The 24,899-nt window shown below is 42.0% G+C and overlaps 1 protein-coding gene across 1 annotated transcript; it reads right to left on the bottom strand.

Moving 5' to 3' along the window:
* Nucleotides 1-3,090: 3,090 nt before the first annotated feature.
* Nucleotides 3,091-23,468, bottom strand: mtx2 (metaxin 2). Its single transcript, XM_021609004.2, has 10 exons — nucleotides 23,289-23,468; nucleotides 19,790-19,837; nucleotides 19,385-19,431; nucleotides 13,367-13,439; nucleotides 11,747-11,823; nucleotides 11,069-11,161; nucleotides 10,519-10,557; nucleotides 8,076-8,201; nucleotides 6,746-6,822; nucleotides 3,091-3,723 (listed from the first exon to the last, which is right to left on the bottom strand). Exons 1-10 carry the CDS (start codon nucleotides 23,326-23,328, stop codon nucleotides 3,522-3,524), a joined length of 822 nt encoding a protein of 273 aa, XP_021464679.1. The 5' UTR covers nucleotides 23,329-23,468; the 3' UTR covers nucleotides 3,091-3,521.
* Between the last annotated feature and the right edge of the window lie 1,431 nt (nucleotides 23,469-24,899).

Genomic DNA, 24,899 nt, shown 5'->3' with positions numbered 1-24,899 from the left:
AACTGTGAGAGACGGAATCTAAAACAAAAATCCAGAAAATCACATTGTATGATTTTTAAGTAATTAATTTGCATTTTATTGCATGACGTAAGTATTTGATACATCAGAAAAGCATAACTTAATATTTGGTACAGAAACCTATGTTAGCAATTACAGACATCATACATTTCCTGTAGTTCTTGACCAGGTTTGCACACAATGCAGCAGGGATTTTGGCCCACTCCTCCATACAGACCTTCTCCAGATCCTTCAGGTTTCGGGGCTGTCGCTGGGCGATACGGACTTTCAGCTCCCAGATTTTCTATTGGGTTCAGGTCTGGAGACTGGCTAGGCCACTCCAGGACCTTGAGATGCTTCTTACGGAGCCACTCCTTAGTTGCCCTGGCTGTGTGTTTCGGGTCGTTGTCATGTCATGTCACCCAGCCACCACCCATCTTCAATGCTCTTACTGAGGGAAGGAGGTTGTTGGCCAAGATCTCGCGATACATGGCCCCATCCATCCTCCCCTCAATACGGTGCAGTCGTCCTGTGCAGTCATCCTTCTTCTTCCTCCAAACACGGCGAGTGGAGATAAGACCCAAAAGCTCTATTATTGTCTCATCAGACTACATGACCATCTCCCATTCCTCCTCTGGATCATCCAGATGGTCATTGGCAAACCTCAGACGGGCCTGGACATGCGCTGCCTTGAGCAGGGGGACCTTGCGTGCGCTGCAGGATTTTAATCCATGACGGCGTATTGTGTTACTAGCGGTTTTCTTTGAGACTGTGGTCCCAGCTCTCTTCAGGTCATTGACCAGGTCCTACCGTGTAGTTCTGGGCTGATCCCTCACCTTCCTCATGATCATTGATGCCCCCACGAGGTGAGATCTTGCATGGAGCCCCAGACCGAAGGTGATTGACCGTCATCTTGAACTTCTTCCATTTTCTAATAATTGCACCAACAGTTGTTGCCTTCTCACCAAGCTGCTTGCCTATTGTCCTGTAGCCCATCCCAGCCGTGTGCAGGTCTACAATTTTATCCCTGATGTCCTTACACAGCTCCCTGGTCTTGGCCATTGTGGAGAGGTTGGAGTGTGTTTGATTGAGTGTGTGGATAGGTGTCTTTTATACAGGTAACGAGTTCAAACAGGTGCAGTTAATACAGGTAATGAGTGGAGAACAGGAGGGCTTCTTAAAGAAAAACTAACAGGTCTGTGACAGACGAAATTCTTACTGGTTGGTAGGTGATCAAATACTTATGTCATGCAATAAAATGCAAATGAACGACTTCAAATTATACAATGTGATTTTCTGGATTTTTGTTTTAGATTCCGTCTCTCACAGTTGAAGTGTACCTATGATAAAAATTACAGACCACTTCATGCTTTGTAAGTAGGAAAACCTGCAAAATCGGCAGCGTATCAAATACTTGTTCTCCCCACTGTATAGTGTATGTGATAATAGCACATTTCTATGTGTTTACAATGCATCAACCAATAAGCATGCAATGCCTACTCATAATTAGCTTAAATCAAATACTTGTTCTCCCCACTGCATGTACAAATGCATGTGGACACCCCTTCAAATTAGTGGATTCAGCTATTTCAGCCACAAACATTGGCAATGGAATGTCCTTACTGAATAGTTCAGTGACTTTCAACGTGGCGTTGAAACCGTCATAGGATGCCACCTTTCCAACAAATTTCTGCCTTTCTAGAGCTGCCCCGGTCAACTGTAAGTGGTGTTATTGTGAAATGGAAATGTCTAGGAGCAACAGCGGCTCAGACGCAAAGTGGTAGACCTCACAAGCTTACAGAACGGGACCTACAAGTGCTGAAACGCATAGCGAGTAAAAATAGTCTTGTCTTCAGTTTGCAACACTCACTACAGAGTTTCAAACTGCCTCTGGAAGCAACGTCAGCACAAGAACTGTTCGTCAGGAGCTTCATGAAATGGGTTTCCATGGCCGAGCAGTCGCACACAAGCCTAAGATCACATGCGCAATGCCAAGTGTCGGGTGGAGTGGTGTAAAACTCGCGGCCATTGGAAACACATTCTCTGGAGTGACGAATCACGCTTCACCATCTGGCGGTCCGACGGACACCAGGAGAACGCTATCTGCCCGAATGCATAGTGCCAACTGTAAAGTTTGGTGGAAGAATAATGGTCTGGGCTCTTTATCAAGGTTTGGGCTAGGCCCCTTAGTTCCAGGGAAATCTTAATGCTACAGCATACAATGACATTCTAGATGATTCTGTGCTTTCCTTTCCCATTTTACTGTTGATATATACTTTTGTACCGGTTTCCTCCAGCATCTTTACAAGGTCCTTTGCTGTTGTTCTGGGACCGATTTGCACTTTTCGCACCAAAGTACGCTCGGCTGCGTGGTCCCATGGTGTTTATACTTGCGTACTATTGTTTGTACAGATGAACGTGGTACCTTCAGGTGTTTGGGAATTGCTCCCAAGGATGAACCAGAATTGTGCAGGTCTACAATTTTGAGGTCTTGGCTGATTTCTTTTGATTTTCCCATGATGTCAAGCAAAGAGGCACTGAGTTTGAAGGTAGGCCTTGAAATACATCCACAGGTACACCTCCAATTGACTCAAATTATGTCAATTAGCCTATCAGAAGCTTCTAAAGCCATGACATCATTTTCTGGAATTTTCCAAGCTGTTAAAAGCCAAAGTCAACTTAGTGTATGTAAACTTCTGACCCACTGGAATTGTGATACAGTGAATTATAAGTGAAATAATCTCTGTAAACAATTATTGGGACAATTACTTGTCATGCAGTCTCGAAATCCTAAGCTACTTGCCAAAACTATAGTTTGTTAACAAGAAATTTGTGGAGTAGTTGAGAAACTAGTTTTAATGACTCTAACCTAAGTGTATGTAAACCTCCGACTTCAACTGTATATACTGAATAGCTCAATTTACAGAATGTGTAACTGCTATTAAGGGGATTTGTTGGGTGTTATAACTGGACACACCAGTTGAAAGCCCTGACCCACTTTGGGATTACTGGTTTAATGCATCTTATCTCCTAGGCCTCGGACCATCAATGTTAATAAACTAGTATAACCTACAGCATATTACCCAAACAACATTAATGGTACAGATGTTACTTTCACTTTTTATTTGTAATTCTTGAAAGTGCTTCAAGGTTTTCCACAAGCATGATAATAACATGGTACATCTGTGAATTTCATACTTAACTTGTTTTAATACTAAGCTCACACTTCTAAATAGAAACCATAAATTGTGAAGAATAAGAGTTGTGTGTGGAATTGTATTTTTGTAGGCACTTTCCATTCAAATATCAAACCAGAAAAAAAACTGCACAATCTGGAAAAAATAAATCACAATTGCTTTTCATTTAGTTTCTACATCAAAGAATCACCACTACATTTTCAAGAAAGTCCTACTTCCAGTTCATGGCATTCACAGGCAAGCAAGTGGAGAAAGGAAGACTGGGAATGGGGTAGGATAGGATGGGATGGAGATGGAATGGGACTGTTGGGCTTCAGGTGATGGGCATCAAAAGAGGGAGGGGCCTTTCGAATAGCCTCTGGACGAGGAGCCAGCTTGGCTGTCCTCGAAATAGCTCTGCTCGATGCGGCGGCAGAAGGCCAGCAGGTTGCTGTAGCTCTTGATCTTCTCGCCCAGCTCGTCGCTGGTGAGTCGTGTGGTCAGGATGGTGAAGAGGTGGCCGAACACCAGCGCATCCAGCTCAGTGGGTCTGAGGACAAAGGGAATCTTTTATAACCTATAAAAGTTTGAGCATGATTCTTGACACAAACATACTTTTTTTTTTTTTAAAGGAGATCAGATTCACCAATCCAATTTCATATTTGTATTTTTAAGATACGAAAAGTATAGAGGGGGATAGATGGTATATAAGCGCAGAGTGGCCGAGACAGGGCTTAAGTCCCGTAGTCATGGCCTAGTTCCAATATTTGTGGCTTGTATGGCTCAGTTTGTAGGCTAGTTTTCTGGGACCACACATACGTAAAATGTGTGCACACATGACTAAGTCGCTTTGGATAAGTGTCTGCTAAATGGCACATTATTACAGTGCCTTCAGAAAGTACTGTATTCACACCCCTAGATTTTTTCCACATTTTGGGTTATAGCTCAAATTTAAAATAGATTGAGTTTCTGTTACGGGCCTACACACAATTATTGAAGAAGTATGGCTGTACGCCCAGCCTCTGGGAACGAGCTTGACAGCATAGGCTAACATCTTCATTAACCTGGAGAAGAAGCGTGGAAACAGTTATTATTACAACTATGTGGAAACACTGGCCTGAGAGATGAGAAATCCAGCCACACTTTGCATTTGTTAAACTAAGCCACTAACAAATCCTAATATAATTTTTGGAACAAAACCCCATGTAAGTCAATCTCCCCTGTTTAGCATGTTTTGCTCAATTCATTTGTTTAATTATTTTGAAGATTTGGGCATGACATTTAAAACATGCTAAACATGGGGACATCGATTTACATGAGGTTTTTACAGAAAATGCTAACATTAACAATAATTGGCACTGACTAGTTAAACAAAACCAAAGTGTGGTAGAATTCTGTTTCTCGAAATTTTGACCAATTAATGAAATGAAAAGCTGAAATGTCACGTCAAGGATTCAACCCCTTTGTTATGGCAAGCCTAATAAAATCAACTGTATAAAAATATTCCACAAACATGCATCCTGAAATCCAAAAGGAAAATGGTGTTCAGTCTGCTTTACACGGGACACTGGAAGATTTATAAACTTTTCAGGAAGACAATAGCGTAAAACACAAGTCCAAATATACACTGGAGTTGCATATCCGAGAATGTTCTTGAGTGGTGTAGTTACAGTTTTGACTTAAATGGTTCTCTAGCAATGATCAACAACCAATTCGACAGAGCTTGAAGAATTTTGAAAATAATAAAATGGGCAGGTATTGTACAATCCAAGTGTGCAAAGCTCTTAGACTAACCCAGAAAGGCTCAAAGCTGTAATCGCTGCCACAGGGGATTCTAACACATATTCACTCAAGGTTGTGAATACTTATGTAAATGAGATATTTCTGCATTTCATATTAAATCAAAATCATGTTCACTGTCATTACGGAGTAGTGTGTGTAGATAGATTAGGGAAAAAGTAATCAATTTTGAATTCAGCCTGTAACAAAATATGGAATAAGTCGAGGGGTATGAATACTTTGACAGTTCTAGATCCAAATCATACAGCAAATAAGGTTGTCATTTGCCACCATGTCCATGTGTGGGAGACATTACCATTTAAAAGGCAACATGCCATACCATTGATGGATTCACAAAAACCTTACATATTTATTCTATGCACAACAATGTATTATGTTGACTACTCTCCTTCTCTGCTCTAGCCAAGGTCAGCTCAGGCAGTCAGTCAATTATACAACATCACACTCAGGCAGCTTTGTAATGACGTTTAAGATTTCACCCATACTGGCAATCTTAATTTTTATTACAGCAAGTTATTGTCCTCTCTTGTAGCATATGACAAGGCCAGGATGTCATTACCAGATTAATTAGAGGTCCCTCCCCCCGCAGGTTCAGGGGGGAGAAAGCTCAGACAATGGGAGAAAGGGGAGCGCTGGGTTCACAGATTCAGCAGTGCTATCCTTCAACACTATGTGTAAACTAACCCAGTGAAAACAAATGTTAGTCAAAGCCCTGGCTATCTAAGAGGTACTGTATAGGCCCAAGTCTGACCCAAAACAGCATTAGTCTGCATCCCAATTCGCCACACTTCTCCCAAAGTTCCTGTCATGGATTTAAAAGCATTGGATTGACAAAGGGTGTGCAAGTACAAGGCTACCCCTAACCTCTTTTTTTCTTTTAGAGTAGCAGGAAAACAACCTGTTTTGAGACCTTAAGATCAGCACTTTAATGCGACTAATGTAATATAATAAGATTCATTGAATACATTGAAAGGACTGATAAAGTAAAAGGACAAAATTTTTTAGCACAACAGGCAAATACAATGTAATAATAGGTCTAACATGGTATAGACCAGGGGTGTCAAACATTTTTTCCAAGGAGCCCGCATTCGGTCTTCAACGGTAGCACTGAATTTATTTATTTCTACACTGTAAAAATGTGCTAAATAGTCTCCATTGTTTTTGGAATTTAATGCTCCCTGACTGTGTAGCTTTCATTTAGGTGATTTTTAGCGAGCTAGACACAGTCCAAAAAAACTTTGTGTCCATTATCATTTCTACAGCTTTCATCTGGTTTAGTCATGGGCCGGATCCTTATGTTTGACACCCCGGGTATAGACCATTTGTGGCCTCCAGCGGGTAATGCCGCCACTTGCAGCACATTCATTATGGCGTTACAGTGAGTATGAATCCCACTGCTCCTTTGTATGTCTCCAATTCAATGTATCACTTCTCTCATTCGTTTTCTTTTCAAGGGCCGGCAGGTAGCATAGCGGTTAGGAGTGTTGGGACAGAACCCAAAAGGTCGCTGGTTCAAATCTCTGAGCCAATCAGGTGAAAAATCTGATATGCCCTTGAGCAAGGCACTTAACCCAAAATGCTCCATGGTCCCCGTCAATAATGGCAGATCCCTGGCCATTACTCCACTCTCCGATGGTGTCTCAAGAGTGGGATATGCAAAAAATGCATTTAATTTACACGTGTGAAATAGGACAGATGTAAGCATCAACCAGTATATTGTTATTTGTCTATCAGAATAAATAAAGTATGCAAAGACAATTTTATAAACCTACTGCTTATTGAAGAAGTATGGCTGTGTGCCCAGCCTCTGGGAAAGAGCTTGACAGCATTGGCTAACATCTTCATAAACCTGGAGAAGCGTGGAAACAGTTACAATATTACAATAATATTACAATTATGTGGAAACATTGCATGAGATGAGAAATCCAGCCACACTTTGGTTTTGTTAAACTAGCCACTGACAGCAAATGCTAATATTAGCATTTCGGACCAAGTCAATCTCCCCTGTTTAGCAAGTTTTAAATGTCATGCCTAATGGATTGTGTTGATCAATTCATTGGTTTACAATTATTTTGAGAAGATTTTGGCATGACATTTAAAAAACATGCTAAACGTGGGACATTGATATATATACACAAGGTTTTGAACAGAGAATGCTGACGTTAGCATTAATTGGCAGTGACTAGGTTAAACAAAACCTAAGTGTGGATTGCAGTAATTCTTTGTCTATAGACTGCTTTCAAGGAAACAAATAATACATCTGTAAAATAGCTGAACTGATTGTAGTTCAGGTAATATGGTGTTCTTTTTCAGCTGAGGTTGGCATCTCAGGGCGCTAATCTCTGGTGGACAGACTGTTACAAATTGTATCCTAATGTCTGTCAAAAGACTGTGGGATGCAACACTAACAAGCAACAGTTTCGTCACTGATTATTTGAACCAATCGCAATTTAGCGGGTGAGTGTTTCTTTTGAAGTTCGCTATACTTGAGTTCAGTGGGTTGAGTCACTGACGGGGATCTTTCTGTCAGGTTTTGCGCCCCCTCGGCTTCGTAAGGTGGGGGAAATCATCATGGACTATACTCAGCCTTGTTTTAAGGTAGTAAGTCCCCCACCCCGTCTCAGTCGCTGGTATAATATCTCACACACATTTAATCCTGAGTTGCTGCACCCTCTGCAACAAGTGATTATTATTATCATTTATGAACATTTGAACATCTTGAAGAACAATCTGGCCTTAATGGCCAAGTACTGTTAATCTCCACCCGGCACAGCCAGAAGAGGACTACAGAGCCCAGTTCCTCTCTAGGTTAGTTCCTAGGTTCCTGTCTTTCTCTGGAGTTTTTCCTTGCCACCATGCTTCTACATCTGCATTGTTTTCTCTTTGGGTTTTAAGGCTGGGACTCCATATAAGCACTTTGACATCTGCTGATGTAAAAAAGGGCTTTGTAAATAAATATGATTGAGGGAAAACTTGGCCCATAGACTTCCACTACTTGTTCTAATATCTTTTCTCATACATCTCCCCCCAAAACCTTATGGAGTATCTGACAAAATTACACAAGATTTTAGTTCTGGGCTTCCGAGAACACAGGGCACTGACCTGCTCCAGGCTCTTCCCTGCCCAGCCAATGGCATTCATCTTACGACGGACCTCCCACTGCTTCTGATAGGCCAGGATTTGGTTGAGGGGCCAGGAGTATGGGCTGCTGTATCTCGGCCTGGAGATCTACAGATATGAGGCTGAGGTGAGATTAAAAAAGTTTGCACATTTTGAACATTGTCTGGCTTAAGTTGGGTGGTTCTTGTAAACAAAAGACAAACACTAAAATATACTTTATACGCAATTACGCCACTGCCAAAGATAAATATTTTAATAGCTTTATAGATAGACCCAGGTTAAAATGTTATTGTATTTCCTGATTGGTGGAGTGCTGCAGAGATGATTTTCCCATCTCCACAGAGGAGAACTCTGTCAGATTGACCATCAGGTTCTTGCCAAGGCCTTTCTCCCCCGATTGCTCAATTTGGCCTGGTGGCCAGCCCTAGGAAGAGTCTTGGTGGTTCCAAACTTCTTCCATTTAAGAATGATGGAAGCCACGGTGTTCTTGGGGATCTTCAACGCTGCAGAGATTTGTTGGTACCCTTCCCCAGATCTGTGCCTCGACACAATCCTTTCTCTGAGCTCTACAGACAATTCCTTTGCTCTCATGGCTTAGTGCATGGTCAACTGTGGGACCTTATATAGACAGGTGTGTGCCTTTCCAAATCATGTCCAATCAATTGAATTTACCACAGGTGGACCCCAATCAAGTTGTCGAAACATCAAGGATGATCAATGGAAACAGGATGCAACTTGAGTCTCATAGTAAAGGGTCTGCATACTTATGCAAATAAGATCAGATTTGTTATAAATTTGCAAACATTAAAAAAAAAAAACTGTTCGCTTTGTCATGATGGTATTGTGTGTGTAGATAGAGGACATGCAGCTTCTCTTCAGCCATATGTTTCCCTAGAAGGCTAAATAAACCCTTGCTCACCAAAATGTCATAAATCTATAGAATGAGTGGCTCAATCTAGGTGACATCAATAAAGGTCTGTCATCTCGGCTTCTTCTGCGTAGCAAAGACGTTTAGGGACCAGGGAGAAAATGCAACAACAAAAATGGAAAGATTGTCTATGCAAAATGTACAAATGGCATTAGTTTGGCCAGTTGTAAGAAAATGAAGAAAAAAAAGCGCTGTGAAAACAACCCAACATGTTTCTGATAAGATTTCAGTTGGATGCATGCCTATTTTGTGGTTGAAATACTATCAGGTTTTATGATGCTGATAAAGATAGCATCTCTACAGTCGGTACCTAACAGTGCATTTGCATAAGATGCTGGAAAAAAAGAAATCTATTTCTCCACTCCTGTTCCAGAGTCAATTTTAACTACATTTGGTGTAACATTTTACTGCAAGAAATGCTTCATTCTGCTGGAGTTAATATAAGGCTATGTGAGAGGTTAAAGACCTACAGTCAGTGTTCAGATTTCAGTTTCCATTTAACACATCTGAACAGTAGGCTACAGTTCTCTTGATGTGCCATAGGCTTATGTGATGTCCCCGTCTTGTGACCGTGTAATTTGTATAGCACCTCAATCATCACACATTAAGATAGCTGGCACTGCCATCATCCTCTTACCACTTTACCAAATATTTCCTCAACTTTACTTTACTGGCCCTTACCTCTATTTTCAACTCTCCATTTTGCAGCTTTTCTCTTATTGAATTAAACACTGATATTCCTTTTTGCCTTCCGTTGACCGTAAACCTAATTTGCCAATTAGCGTGTAGGCTATTTGGTGTACGTACAGTTAGGCCCTAAAGCTTACGCACCAGATAGCCTAAAATGATGAAAGAAAAACCCTCAATGTAGCCTATAGATATAACATTTAGATAGGACATTTTACTTTCAAAGCGCACTTAGCCCTCCAGTCAGCCCTGACAAATTAGCCTATGCTATTTCACCCATTTCAATGAGCTATTATAGGTGCACACCTAACAGAGGTTCCACAAGACCTTTTCACAGATTAATGCAAAAACACTCACCATAAATAAAAAATAAAAAACAGAATCAGTTCTATCATGTCAAACATCAGACTTCTCTTTCACTGTTGCTGTTAGTATTCTCTGATAGGTTTTGGCTAACCTAAAAACAACTGAACACTGTCTGCCTCTGTATTTGTCAGTTTGATTAGTCAAGGAATGAAAGAGAAACTTATGACATATTATAGTAATGCAAACATTTCAAATGCCCATCCCTAACATTGAAGATGAATGAATGTCAACCGGGGGAGAACGTTTCTAAAAATCGTCGTAAATTAACACAAAAGTCACAGCTGATGGCGGCAATAAAAGGGCTATGCAGAGGGCAATGAGTGGGACTCAGCGGTGTGTGTGAGGGTCTACTAAATGGAAGCTGAGTAAAAAGCATGGCTCATTGATGAGAGGGGGGCCGAGGCTGCAGCCTAATGAAGATGAATGCCCAGGGAGAGCACTCACCTCAGTCGCCGTGGTATCATCACACCACTGGATATACAACTGCATAGAGGAAAGAGGGATACAAAGGATGAACACAGAACATAGGGGGGAAGGAAGGAGGGAAAGATTTAATACAAGAGGCATGAAGAGAAGAAAATACGAGAGAAGGGGGGGGTATACAGGGGGATTTGAGATGGGCAAAATTTGAAAATAAACAAAGGGAGGACAAGTAGTGGCGAGCAGTGAAGGATAAAGGATCTAGGGGGAAGAACATTTCTCACAGAGTACATGGTGTCATTGCTTGATTTTACTCAACATTACTTAAGGAGCAAAGGATTTCAATGAATACTAAAATCACATGTAGATAATCAAATATACACAAATCATGAAACAAGATCATATCAAGGATATGCTCATGACATTTCAAACAACTTCTTGTTGTAACCACACGAGTCCCTTGCCAAGCACTTCCTTCTCTGACAGGAATATAGAGGGCTTCATCAGCATAAATACCCACACATTCAGTATGTAATGGAGTATTCCTTCCTGTTGAGGGGTTTCTCTACTGTACCTCAGCGGTGAGCAGCATGTTGTTGACCAGCTCCATGTAGGCTTTCATTTCAGCCCTCTGAACGTCATCCAGACCATCACTGAGAGAGTGACCCTGGAGAGCGAGAGATAAGCAGTGATGAGTGTGTGAGACATACGTGTGTGTGTGTGCGCATACGAGGGTGTAGCATAGCAGGATGCTTAGATAAGCAAGCAGTCATAACAGTAAAGCTTTCAGAAATTATTCACACCCCTTGACTTATTCCACATTTTGTTGTTACAGCCTGAATTCAAAATGGATCAAATAATTTCTCACCCATCTACACACAATAACCCCATAGTGACAGTGAAAAGGTGTTTAGAAATGTTTGCAAATTTACAAAAAATGAAATACGTCATTATCTCATTTACATAAGTATTCACACCCCTGAGTCAATACATGTTAGAATCACCACAAATGGGTTGAATACTTGACTCAAGACATTTGATTACATGTTTTTTTTAATTAATAAAAAAAAATGTCTAATGCCAAAGTGGATTTGTTTTTATAGGGTATTGTGTCTAGGCCAGCGACAAAATGTAAATGTAATCAGGCTGTAACACAACAAAATGCATGTATGTGAGAGAGTAGTAGGGAGTGATTGATGACTGAACTTAAAGAGGACAGGGGTCCTGCTTCTCATTCATAAAGCTCACTTACCTTTGCCTTGGTAAACTGGACTATGGGCCCCAGCTCAGACACAACCTGATTTCCCACATGGACAAAGGGGACTTTACCTGAAGGGAGAGGAATAAACCATATAAAAGTTCATTTCTAGTGACAAAGGGAAAAGAAGAGAGATTATGGAATGCATATTTTAAACTCTCCTCTGTAAATAAGAATCTGGTCTCCAATGTCGTTACTCAAAACTGCCCAGCAGGCTGAACTGAGTACAGAGCTAATCAAATTCATAACATTTAGTAAAGTGTTTGAGTGGGTTTGACTGGGCAGAAATAAATCAATGATGAAGCTCGAGTCTCTTATGTGTTGGTTTTGAGTGTTGAGCTTACAAGAAAACATTACACGGAAATTGTGGTAATATTGAATTACATTTGCAAATCACATCCTAAGTCAAACACCAGGCTACATTACACTGTATTGGATTCTCCAAATCCCAGGTAGGCTATGGTGTTATGTTCATCCATTTTGAGCCAATTCCTATGAATTGTATAAAAATGTATTTTGTCCTTTAATTGAATCTGACAGTTTTTTTGCATCATTCTCTGCAAGATGGTGAGTTATGAGAGGAGGCTGGAAAAGGAAACTAAGGATTCACACTCCCATAAAATAAATGTAATCTCCAACTGGCATAATTCAATGTAAATGCAGTGATTAAAAACATTGAGGTTCTTCAGTTAAAAACAGTCTAAAGTTCTCCAGTATTTTTCAGATGCTAAATTCAGTAATTGAGAGAATAATTTATAGCCTGATTCAAATTTATCTGCGAGCAGCAACCCTAGTCATGGTTTTACAGTCATCCTTTATCGGTCTACCAGCTGCAATGTAATGTGTGATGCTCCGACAAAAAGCCTGTCCACATCCAGGGGATAAAGATTTACACATACCCAACATGCTGACCACACTGCTCGCATTATGTGCACGAGTGTTTCAAAATAAACTTACACATACATATATTTCAATCATTGTGTCAATGAGCGTCTGCGTAGCCAGGCACTAAAATAGAACTTGGTTCTATTTGTCGCGCTTGAGGCGCTGCAAATCCTACCTCTCCCATCTCCTCATTGGTTTTTAGGAGCATTTGCCCACGTGGGTAATTGAAAGATGAACTGAGGTCCACATTCCAGTCGGTGGTGGTAATGGACCTTAAAGTTGGTTGACAACCACCATTTAAAGTCCAAAAAAGAAGTAGCCGAAAGGAGGCGAGATGACTAGAAACAAACTCGGTTTACCCTTTTATCTGTGGATTAATTGTCAGAGTGCGTTTCAGGTAAAATAACAACCCACTGCTTATAATCTCAGCTAGCTAAATTGCCATGAATGTTTAATGCCTTTCGACCTGTCCCCAAATGAATATAGTTGGTTCAGAGTTTGTTTTGACATTTCAAAATTTGGGTCCTGATCACGTCTTGTGTGGATGGACAAAAATCCACATGCGCACGATGGTATACACGCATGCCCGGTCTAGTCAGCATGTAACAGGAAAGGTTCTCTTGGCCATGTACACATATGGGACGTATAAACAGCTGGTCAAGCTATACAAAAGCATAGACCTGAGGGAGGGAGGGCATACACACTTTTTCAATAGCATGGGGAACTCACCAGATGGGGACATGTACTCTGCGTTTGACCGACAGGACACATGAACAGGCAGATTGCACATCCTCAGATAAGCCTGCGACAAAAAACAGCATTTCATATGAACTACACCAACAACACAGCTAGTTAACAATCTAAATGCAGTAATCAGTAGATCAAATAGCAACACATACGAACAGAAATCAAACAGAATATGCTTAGTATTCATGACTGTGGTTGTTTTCTTACAACAAATGACATTCAAGGTAAATCAATATTTCAAGAACAAAATAGAATAATTTGGTTTATTCAATTAATTCAGGTGAGACTAATTAATTCAGAAGGTTGTGTTCTAGCATGGACACAGCACCACTATCATTATTTTGGCAAGCACACCGACAATAAACTGGTCCTGAACATCTCTAAAACTAAGAGCATTTTTATTTGATACAAATCATTCCCTAAGCTCTAGATCTCAGCTGAATCTGGTAATGAATGGTGTGGCTGTTGAACAAATTGAGGGGACTAAATTACTTGGTGTTGCCTTAGATTGCAAAATCGGTCATGGTCAAAACATATAGAGTCAACGGTTGTAAAGACGAGGAGAGGCATGTTCATTATAAAGAGATGCTGTGCTTTTTTGACAAAACACTCCAAAAAGCAAGTCCTACAGGCTCTAGTTTAGTCTCATCTTGATTATTGTCCTGCCATGTGATCAAGTGCTGCAAAGAAAGCTGGGCTAATCAGAGGGCTAATATACCAGTGACATACCAGTCTCTTGGCTAAGAGTTGAGAGACTGACGGCATTAATATTTTTAAATTCTAAATAGTTAGCAGAGTCAACTTACACACAGCTCTGACACACACACTTGCCACCACCAGATGTCTTTTCAGTCCCCAAATCCAGAATAAATTCAAGAAACATACAGTATTAGAGCCATTATTGCAAGGAACTCCCTTCTATCTCATATTGCTCAAATGAAGAGCACACCTGGTTTTAAAAACCCCCAGATAAAGCAACACCGGCACCGACAGATGAAACTATGCAGCATTTTGTTTTTTGATGTATTATTTCTTTCACTGTTGCCCCAGGAAATCTTAAGTCTTATTACATACAGCCGGGAGGAACTATTGGCTATAAGAGCAATGTCAACCTACCAACATTACGACCAGGAATACGAATTTCCCGAAGCGGATCCTCTGTTTGGTCCACCACCCAGGACAATGGATCGGATCCCAGCAGGCGACCCAAAACAACGGTGCCGCAGAAGGAGCAGACGGAGCGGTCTTCTCGTCAGGCGCCGTAGACGGGCACATCGCCCATCGCTCCCGAGTATACTACTAGCCAATGTCCAGTATCTTGACAACAAGGTAGACGAAATCCGAGCAAGGGTTGCCTTCCAGAGAGACATCGGAGATTGCAACATTCTCTGTTTCACGGAAACATGGCTCACTCGAGATATGTTATCAGAGCCGGTACAGCCACCTGGTTCCTTCACGCATTACACCGACAGAAACATACATGTCTCTGGTAAGAAGAAGGGCGGGGGTGTGTGCCTTATGATTAACGAGTCATGGTGTGATCATAACATACAGGAACAAGTCCTGAACAATTCCAGTTCACCTGACCTAGAATTCCTTACAATCAAATGCCGACCGCATTATCTACCAAGAGAATTCTCTTCATTTATAGTCGTGTACATCCCCCCCTCCCAAGCAGACACCTCGACAGCCCTGAAAGAACTTCCTTGGACTCTGTGTAAACTGGAAACCACATATCCTGAGGCTGCATTTATTGTAGCTGGGATTTTTAACAAGGCTAATCTCAAAACAAGGCTCCCTAAATTTTATCAGCATATCGCGTGCGTGACCCGGGCTGGAAATATTCTGGATCATTGTTACTCTAACTTCCGCAACACAAACAAAGCTCTCCCTCGCCCTCCTTTTGGCAAATCTGACCACGACTCCATTTTGTTGCTCCCAGCCTATAGACTGAAACTAAAACAGGAAACGCCCGTGCTCAGGTCTGTTCAACGCTGGTCCGACCAATCTGATTCCACGCTTCAAGATTGCTTCGATCATGTGGACTGGGAAATGTTCCTGATAGCGTCGAACAACAACATTGATGTATACGCTGAGTCGGTGAGCGAGTTTATTTGCAAGTGCATCGGTGATATTGTACCCACGGCGACAATTAAAACCTTCCCCAACCCAAAATTGTGGATTGAAGGCAGCATTCGCACAAAACTAAAAGCGCGAACCACTGCTTTTAATCAGGGCAAGGCGACCGGAAACATGACCAAATACAAACAGTGTAGCTATTTCCTCAGCAAGGCAATCTAACAAGCTAAGCGTCAGTATAGAGACAGAGTAGAGACTCAATTCAATGGCTCATACACGAGAGGTCTAGTCAATCACGGACAACAAAAAGAAAACCAGCCCTGTCACAGACCCAGATGTCTTGCTCCCTGACAAACTAAACAACTTCTTTGCTCACTTTGAGGACAATACAGTGCCACCAACACAGCCCGCTACCAAAACCGGCAGACTCTCCTTCACCGCAGCCAACGTGAGTAAAACATTTAAAACGGGTTAACCCTCGCAAGGCTGCCGGCCCAGACGGCATCTCTAGCTGTGTCCTCAGAGCATGCGCAGACCAGCTGGCTGGTGTGTTTACGGACATACTCAATCAATCCCTATGTCAGTCTGCTATTCCCACATGCTTCAAGAGGGCCACCATTAGCTTTCTTGGGAACAGGAACAAAGTAACTGAGCTAAACGACCCTGCCCTGTGCAACTGGGTTCTGGACTTTGACGGGCCACTCCCAGGTGGTGAGGGTAGGAAACAACATCTCCACAATCATCTCCAGGAGGTGAGGGCCCTCGGAGTGTGGTGTCAGGAAAATAACCTCACACTCAAAGTCAACAAATCAAAGGAGATGATTGTGGACTTCAGGAAATAACAGAGGGAGCACCCCCCTATCCACATCAACGGGACAGTAGTGGAGAAGGTGGAAAGTTCCTTGGCGTACACATCACAGACAAACTGAAATGGTCCACCCACACAGACAGTGTGGTGAAGGCGCAACAGTGCCTCTTCAACCTCAGCAGGCTGAAGAAATTTGGCTTGTCACCAAAAACACAAACTTTTACAGATGCACAATCGAGAACATCCTGACGGGCAGTATCACCGCCTGGTACGGCAACTTCTCCGCCCACAACCGCAAGGCTCTCCACAGGGTAGTGAGGTCTGCACAACGCATCACCGGGGGCAAACTACCTGCACTCCAGGACACCTACATCACCCAATGTCACAGGAAGGCCAAAAAGATCATCAAGGACAATAACCACCCGAGCCACTGCCTGTTCACCCCACTATCATCCAGAAGGCAAGGTTAGTACAGGTGCATCAAAGCTGGGAACAAGAGACTGAAAAACAGCTTCTATCTCAAGGCCATCAGACTGTTAAACAGCCATCACTAACATCGAGTGGCTGCTGCCAACATACTGACTCAAATCTCTCACCACTTTAATAATTAAAAATTGGATGTAATAAAGTATCACTAGTCACTTTAAAGAATGCCACTTTATATAATGTTTACATACCCTACATTACTCATCTAATTGAACAGTGACCATGTTTTTGTTATTTTGGTTCTGTACTCTAGCACTTTGAGTTTGAAAGGATACAATGACAATGAGGGTGAAGTGCAGACTTTCAGCTTTAATATTTAAGGGTATTTTCATACTCATCGGATGAACCGTTTAGAAATTATAGAAGCTTTTGTACATAGTCCCCCCCCAATATTCGGCCATCAAAAAACATTGGACAGTTTAACATAATGTAGAATAAAGTAACTTCACCCTCGTTGTCATTGCATCCTTTCAAACTCAAAGTGCTAGAGTACAGAACCAAAATAACAAAAAATGGTCACTGTCCAATGAATTATGGTGCTCACTGTATATGTACATATTCTTATTCATTCCTTTACACTTGTGTGTATAAGGTAGTTGTTGTGAAATTGTTAGATTACTTTACTTGAATGTTCCCGAGTGGCCTAGTTACAGTTGACTTAAAATCAGCTTGAAAATCTATGGCAAGACATGAAAATGGCTGTCTAGCGATGATGAACAACCAACTCGAGAGACCTTAAAGACATTTTTAAAGAACCATGTACAAACATTGTACAATCTAGGTGTGCAAAGCTCTTACAGACTTAACCAGAAAGACTCATGTATTGTCTCAAGGGGTTAAACGCATATGTTAAATCTATTGTTTTCTTTCTCATTATTTTTGCAGTCAAATTACATATGGATATTAGGTGAAGGTAAAGAATATCACCTTTTATTTGAGGGTCTCTGCATTATATTTTAGAAATAAAAGGCTACATAAAGTACTATCTAGTCATCCCATTTGTGAAAAAAATACAGTATTTGGACTAAATTCCATTTCAGTAGTCTAAAGGTTAATATTTGGGATGGGAAACAGTTAGCATTTCCCAGAGGAAAACATTTCACACTTAGCCACCATGCTAATGTAACTGTGGCTTCCGTCCCTCTCCTTGCTCCATCCTGGGCTCAGTCAGAGACCCTCTGAAAACATCGACAACTGTCAGCCATAAGGCATTATTACCCGTCACTCCACAAAAGCAGTCTCAGAGCAGGTGAAGTCACCGATTGAACGCTACTTGTGTACCGCTAAACACCAACTGACAAACCCCTAAGGACATTCTCTATGCAGAATTATCCTCTGGAAAGAGACCACAGATATTTCTGCAAGCAAGACCTCAAGTCCTTTGGCATCAACACAGACACCTGAGAAGATGGCACCCAGGACTATCTTCACTAACAGCGGGCACTTCGCAGCGGGCTGCTAACCAGCAAGTCCACCCTGGCGCAACACTAAGTAGTAAAGAGCAAAAATGAAAGATCAGGACACCGCCGCAACATCTACAACAGGCTTCCCCAATAAGCAGCCGGAAGGCATAACCAGGCCCGCGGGTGATTTTATTTGTCCCCCCCAAGTCGTCTGAGCAAAAAATGTATAAATAAATATTTAGTTGGATATAAGACTATAAAATCACCAAGAAATCAGCTCAGTGATTTAAATTCAGGAAATCTGTTTCCCAAGTATTCCCACACATAAAGAGGCATATGTGATCATATCCCAATGTAATCAAGGTTTGAAATTATTCCATTTTTGTCAAATACTATATGTTTGGGATCTTGCAGTGTACAAATTATTTATAACTTTGTTCCAGCCCCCCGACCCTCCGCTCAGGGAAATAAATAAATCGGCCCACGGCTGAATGTAATTGGGGGCCCCTGATCTGCAACAGCAGGGCAGTCTACAAATGTGACAACTATGGCCGAGTCTGCCTCTCAAGAGTGGACTTCACACCCACCGCAGACGCTGTGCTAAGACCTAACTCCCCAAGGCACATGAAATCTATTGTCACCGGAGTCTGCGACGACAAATTGTCAAGATGTTGGTTTCAGACCCCGCTGGTGACAATGGCGCCCAACTGTGGGGCAAGGCTCTTTTTGGTGAGGAGGTCAAAGGCGGGTGAATGTAGCAGACATGAGTCCAGCTCATGGTCTTGTGATGTGGGAATTTCCTGTTGGTCTAACATGTTTGTTTCTCCCCTGGAGACCCAAGTTCAGATCCTGTCCATGACACAGGCATGCACAGTTGTATACCAGATAGCTACAATAGAGCCAACAACGACAAGCAGCCATCATCTGCACAGGGGTTTCCACCCTCTAATTTTTTTCTTCCATATAACAATGACATCCATGAAGTTGTTGGATTTTAATGAAAACAGGTGTCTTATGAAAAGTTTTATAAAATATGACAAACGCTATCAACACATTTGGCCATGTTTGATCGGAGGACTAGCTTCACGGGCCCCTTGTACTGTATGGTCTTTTAAGGAGGCCTAGCCTATACCACAACATTTGTGTAACGGCTAATGCCAACGAGCCAACTGTCTTAGTTTCACATCCTATTTGGCTATGGCAAAGGCATAAACATTATCTTACCTGTACAGCAAGTGATGATGCACAATCTGATAGTAGTATCTGATCCTCTGAAAAAACAAACAGGCAACAGACAGACATGCATTTGCACATTAAAAAGTGACAAGATACATTGATAAATATGGCTCAAACAGTTATTAAAATTCCTAAAAACCTGTATTCCTCTCGGAATCATTAGCATAATTTTCCTCAACATTACATCAAATCACTTTAATTAGGTATGTTTAGCAGTACACTAATAGTCCACAACATTGTAGGGTTCAGGGCTTAAGCCTTAAGCCTAAAAACTAAACTAAACTTAATTAATAAAGTAAATAACTTTCGCATTATCCAACACATGATTTAACATTGTAAATGCAGAAGTAGGTATTTGAACAGTTTTGTCTCTAAAGTGAGTGAATGACTTACCTCTCAGAGGCTGATACAAGGTGGCATTTTCAGGCCATGGCTCCGCAGCTGTGGGACAAAATATTCAGGAGAGCATTGGCAAAAGGTCACATTGAGGAGTTTGTCAGGTTGCAGAACAGTGACACTGTTGTGACATGATGAATTTTGAGCTTGAGCCAATCTGAGAGGCAACATCATAAAATGTTCCTGTGAGGATGATTGAATTTCAGAGGCCTAGTATAACATTGCCTGGGGATCAGACGACCAACGTCTGGGACATTACACTGTTTGATTCTGGAAATGGTCCTCTACAACCTAGAATATTGAATAAAATTACATTACCGATTGTCTGCGTGGCAACAAATTTTAGACAATATATCCACAGTAAAGTATTATTAAATCAACTTTTCAAAGCGCTGGTAATGCACCTTACGCATCGGCCCTACCGAGCTAAAGAACCAGCTGACACCTGTTTGATTTTAAACATACTTTATAATAATAAATCTATGCAGTAAAAAATACAAATTCAGCAACTAGTTGCTTGTATGCACCAGTCCAATAATGTCAACTTCACTTTCACGCACATCTCATGTGTGGCAGCTGTGATCAGCCAGCTGCATCCCCTTCGAGCGATTAGCTGGGGGCAGCAGGTAGTCTAGTGGTTAGAGCTTTGGGCCAGTAACCAGTTGCTGGATCGAATCCCGAACTGACAAGGTCGTTCTGCCCCTGAACAAGGAAGTTAACCCACTGTTCCCCGGTGGGCCGCCATTGTAAATAAGAATTTGTTCTTGACTGACTTGCCTAGTTAAATAAAAGGTTACATTTTAAAACACCTGCTTCTCTCCATCCCACTTTTCCTGTGCATCCATCAGTTTTTAAAATATAATTTAGCCGTAATGGCGAGCTGGGATGCAGACCCTGATAAGTCTTCGGTTGTTACATTTGGAGCAGCGCACAGAGCGAGCAAAGTTGATACATTATATAATTTAATCGCCTGGCTAGCTAGCTAGCTACCCGTGTTGCCCCCGCCTCCCAGTTAGCACAGTGTCCTTCGCTCCCGCCTGCTGAACATCTGCCCTTGTCGTCACTAATGGAACTGCGGGAAATCAGTGCCCGACATGAGGGCAAAGCTAGATAGCTACCGGGGACGCCACCGTCTCCTGCCTACCGGAATCGGAGCCAACACCTGCAATCATATCTTTCACTAGCTCCATATCCCGCCTGCTATGCATCGGAGTCCTAGCTAGTGTAGTCGATGTGAAATGGCTAGCTAGTTAGCGGTGGTGCGCGCTAGTGGCGTTTCAATCGGTGACGTCACTTGCTCCGAGACCTTGAAGTAGTGGTTCCCCTTGCTCTGCAAGGGCCGCGGCTTTTGTGGAGCGATGGGTAACGATGCTTCGAGGGTGACTGTTGATGTGTGCAGAGCGTCCCTGGTTCGAGCCCGGGGCGAGGGGACGGACTAAAGTCTATTCTGTTACACTAGCACCCAGTGTTCTTCGCTAATACCTTCCATCGCCGTCGTTAAAATAACTGCGGGAAAGCAGTGCCCGACAGGCGGGGGCGAAAGACACTTTCTACCAGTGTTCTCGTTAGCTAGCTACCATTGTTTCCCCGCCTCTTCTACTTCTTCTAACATTAACGCCACCTACTGTACTGGAGCAACCCCGCCTCCTCCCTGTGTACCAGAGCATTAAAAATGGAAGATAGAAGTAAAGATGGGTTCATGAAGATGCGACAACACATCTGCCACGCTGATCCTCAACACAAGGGTGGCAGCGTAGCCTAGTATCCGAAAGGTTGCAAGATCGAATCCCCGAGCTGACAAGGTACAAATCTGTCGTTCTGCCCCTGAACAAGGCAGTTAACCCACTATTCCTAGGCCTTCAATTAAAATAATAATTTGTTCTTTAACTGACTTGCCTAGTTAAATAAAAAGTATAAACATAAAAATAAAATATTAAAAAGGGCCCCCAAGGGTGCATCTATAGTCTCCTCCTATATTCCCGGGTTCAACCCCCGACTGCGTGGCTCGACACCAACACCATCATTAAGCCTGCCCATACCATAACTCCATCATGGGGCACTCTGTTCACAACATTGACATCAGCAAACTGAGTGGTCTGTGGTTGTGAGGCCGGTTGGACGCACTGACAAATTCTCTAAAACGACATTGGAGGTGGCTTATGGTAGAGAAATGAGCAGTCTGTCAACAGCTCTGGTGGACATTCCTGCAGTCAGCATACCAATTGCACTCTCCCTCAACTTGAGACCTGTGTGACAAAACTGCACATTTTTGAGTGGCCTTTTATTGTCCCCAGCACAAGTTGCACCTGTGTAATGATGATGCTGTTTAGTCAGCTTCTTGATATGCCACACCTGTCAGGTGGATGGATTATCTTAGCAAAGGAGAAATGCTCTAACAAAAATGTAAACAAATCTGTGCACAAAATCAGAGAGAAATATGCTTTTTGTGGGTATGGAAAATTCAAATTTGGAGATTTCATTCAACTCACTTTACATGTTGCGTTTATATTTTTGTGTAGTGTAACGTAAACTCACCCCATTCCGTACAAATGTGCGCAACCAGAACATTCAAACGAGGCAACAAAGAAAACTCATGGGACTGTGTCGACTTCAAAATCGGGGGTGTGAACTACGTTTCTATTCAAGCGTTGATCGACATGGTAATGGCTCTATAGTATTGGAGAAAAGTTGAAAAAAAACTGACCCTCCGTTACATCGTGACGTGTCATGCCGTAACGTCCTGCATGCATAAAGCAACTATTCCTGTCTTATAATATCTCTCCACCAGGTGTAGCACTTCTCTCATCCTTTAAAAACAAAGGGGGATACCTAGTCATTTTCTGCGTCATCATTGCATGCGATCATCATTCTCAAAGCCACTGTTCACTTCCAAGATCACTTTAGCACCACCCTAAAAACCCAATTCAAATTTGACACAAACCTTCAAATAGGTATGTAATGACACATTATATAAACTCTTTATAGTGTTTTATTTACATTTTAGAGGCGATAAGGTGATAAGTTGGACAGATCGAGTGGAAAAAAGCAATTTTCCCACACAACATCTCTCCTTCTCACTATCACGCATTAGTTTCGCTTCCCCACCCGCCATTTTTAAAAAGACCTGATGGGGCTCATTGCCTTCTTGAATCATGCAGAAAAGGGCAGCGTGGGGGTCATGTAATTGATTCTGTTGTAAAGGGGAGAAATTGTGCTTTACAGTGGTATTGACATTACAGTTGATCTGGAAGTATTACGTTTTTGGGGCGCTAAAATAAGGTAAATTGTACGGACCAATGCGATGTACAAAAGTGAGTGAGTTTACGTTAGTTTGATATGGAAAGCTAGTTACCTCATTTGTCAGCGAAGCCGCAGACAAAAATGAATATTTGCACGGCTAGCTAGTGGCTAGCATCTGATGCTAACTAACGACAAAACGAATGCTAATGACGTTAGCTTTATGTTGCAGACATAAAGCACACATTACACACATTACCTGCTATCTGGGAGACGAATGCCTCTGCAGCAAGAGACATGATGAAATCGGACAGAAATTCAATCCAGAATGGTGTAAAATAAAATGTGGCAAACAAGGTTAAGGGCACGCTTAGCGTAGAGTCATAAAGGTGACGTCAGACGCAGTGGTACGACGCGCCTGTTTTTCCTGCTCCAAATTTAGTTCAATCACAACCGTTCCGCCAACACGTCGCTCGGACCTGAGCCCATAACCACACTCAGAGTAGGAATGCAGGCCAAGTATCGGGGAAAAGGATACGATGAATATGACAAGATCTCCTCTCTGCCCAGAAAGCTACCATTCACCAGCTCTGCTACCGTTATGTCAAAATACTAACCAAATATGCCTGCAATTATCATTTACCTGCTTACTTCCAAAAATGGTCTAAATAAAATTGTACAAGCTACCACCTTTTTTTATGTATCACGATTTTCAAAAAAAACTGTGTTGTGTGATACAAATGCAAAAAGCATGTTAAATATCCTTCCTCCCAATTAATTTCTATGTGAGAATTGCCAGAACAATCAGAGATCATGTAACGTGATCTTTGTTGTCGTATATAATGTGATATGTTACAGGTTTGGTTCGTATTTCCTGTAAAAAAAAAAGAAAAAAAAGAGGGACAACATCTGAAGAATTAAACAGGATATTTTTGATCTAGACAAAAAAATGTGTTAGCCTATTATGTGTGGGTTCCTCCATCATATAACTGGTTAAGCAGAGACGTCCCTAAAAACCTTTACATATTTGCATCTTAGCCCCCCTTGTTTTGGGGTTTTCCAACATGTTGACAAGTATTTACTTTTCTCACGATATTGCTGCATGCTTGAAATCTACACATCTCTGAGTGACTGTCTGCACTGTCAGAGAGAACAAGGTTCAGACGAATATACAAATCAAATTTATTTATAAAGCCCTTCGTACATCAGCTGATATCTCAAAGTGCTGTACAGAAACCCAGCCTAAAACCCCAAACAGCAAGCAGCATGGTCAAATAATAGGTGTGGGACAGGTAGCACGTCCGGTGAACAGGTCAGGATTCCATAGCCGCAGGCAGAACAGTTGAGACAGTTGAACAGTTGAAACAGGAGCAGCAGCACGGCCAGGTGGACTGGGAACAGCAAGGAGTCATCATGCCAGGTAGTCCTGAGGCATGGTCCTCTGAGAGAGAGAAAGAGAGAATTAGAGAGAGAATACTTAAATTCACACAGGACACCGGATAAGACAGGAGAAGTACTCCAGATATAACAAACTGACCCTAGCCCCCGACACATAAACTACTGCAGAGATTATAACAGAACATGGCCAAGATGTTCAAATGTTCAGAAATGACCAGCATGGTCAAATAATAATAATCACAGGCAGAACAGTTGAAATTGGAGCAGCAGCACGGCCAGGTGGACTGGGGACAGCAAGGAGTCATCATGTCAGGTAGTCCTGAGGCATGGTCCTAGGGCTCAGGTCCTCCGAGAGAGAGAAAGAAAGAGAGAATTAGAGAGAGCATACTTAAATTCACACAGGACACCGGATAGGACAGGAGAAGTACTCCAGATATAACAAACTGACCCTAGCCCCCCGACACATAAACTA

The sequence above is a fragment of the Oncorhynchus mykiss genome, chromosome 7 (assembly GCF_013265735.2).
Source record: "Oncorhynchus mykiss isolate Arlee chromosome 7, USDA_OmykA_1.1, whole genome shotgun sequence".
Classification (NCBI taxonomy): domain Eukaryota; kingdom Metazoa; phylum Chordata; class Actinopteri; order Salmoniformes; family Salmonidae; genus Oncorhynchus; species Oncorhynchus mykiss.
Note: the sequence above shows the minus strand (reverse complement) of the source record. Positions and strands in the feature narration are given on the sequence as shown.

Coding starts and splice junctions, on each gene's coding strand:
- mtx2 (XM_021609004.2), bottom strand. CDS start 23,328: ATGTCTCTTGCTGCAGAGGCATTCGTCTCCCAGATAGCAG. Junction 11,824..13,366: donor AGAGTACATGTCCCCATCTG/GTGAGTTCCCCA, acceptor CTCTCCCTTCAG/GTAAAGTCCCCTTTGTCCAT. Junction 3,724..6,745: donor CCATACTTCTTCAATAAGCA/GTAGGTTTATAA, acceptor CTTTGTCCTCAG/ACCCACTGAGCTGGATGCGC.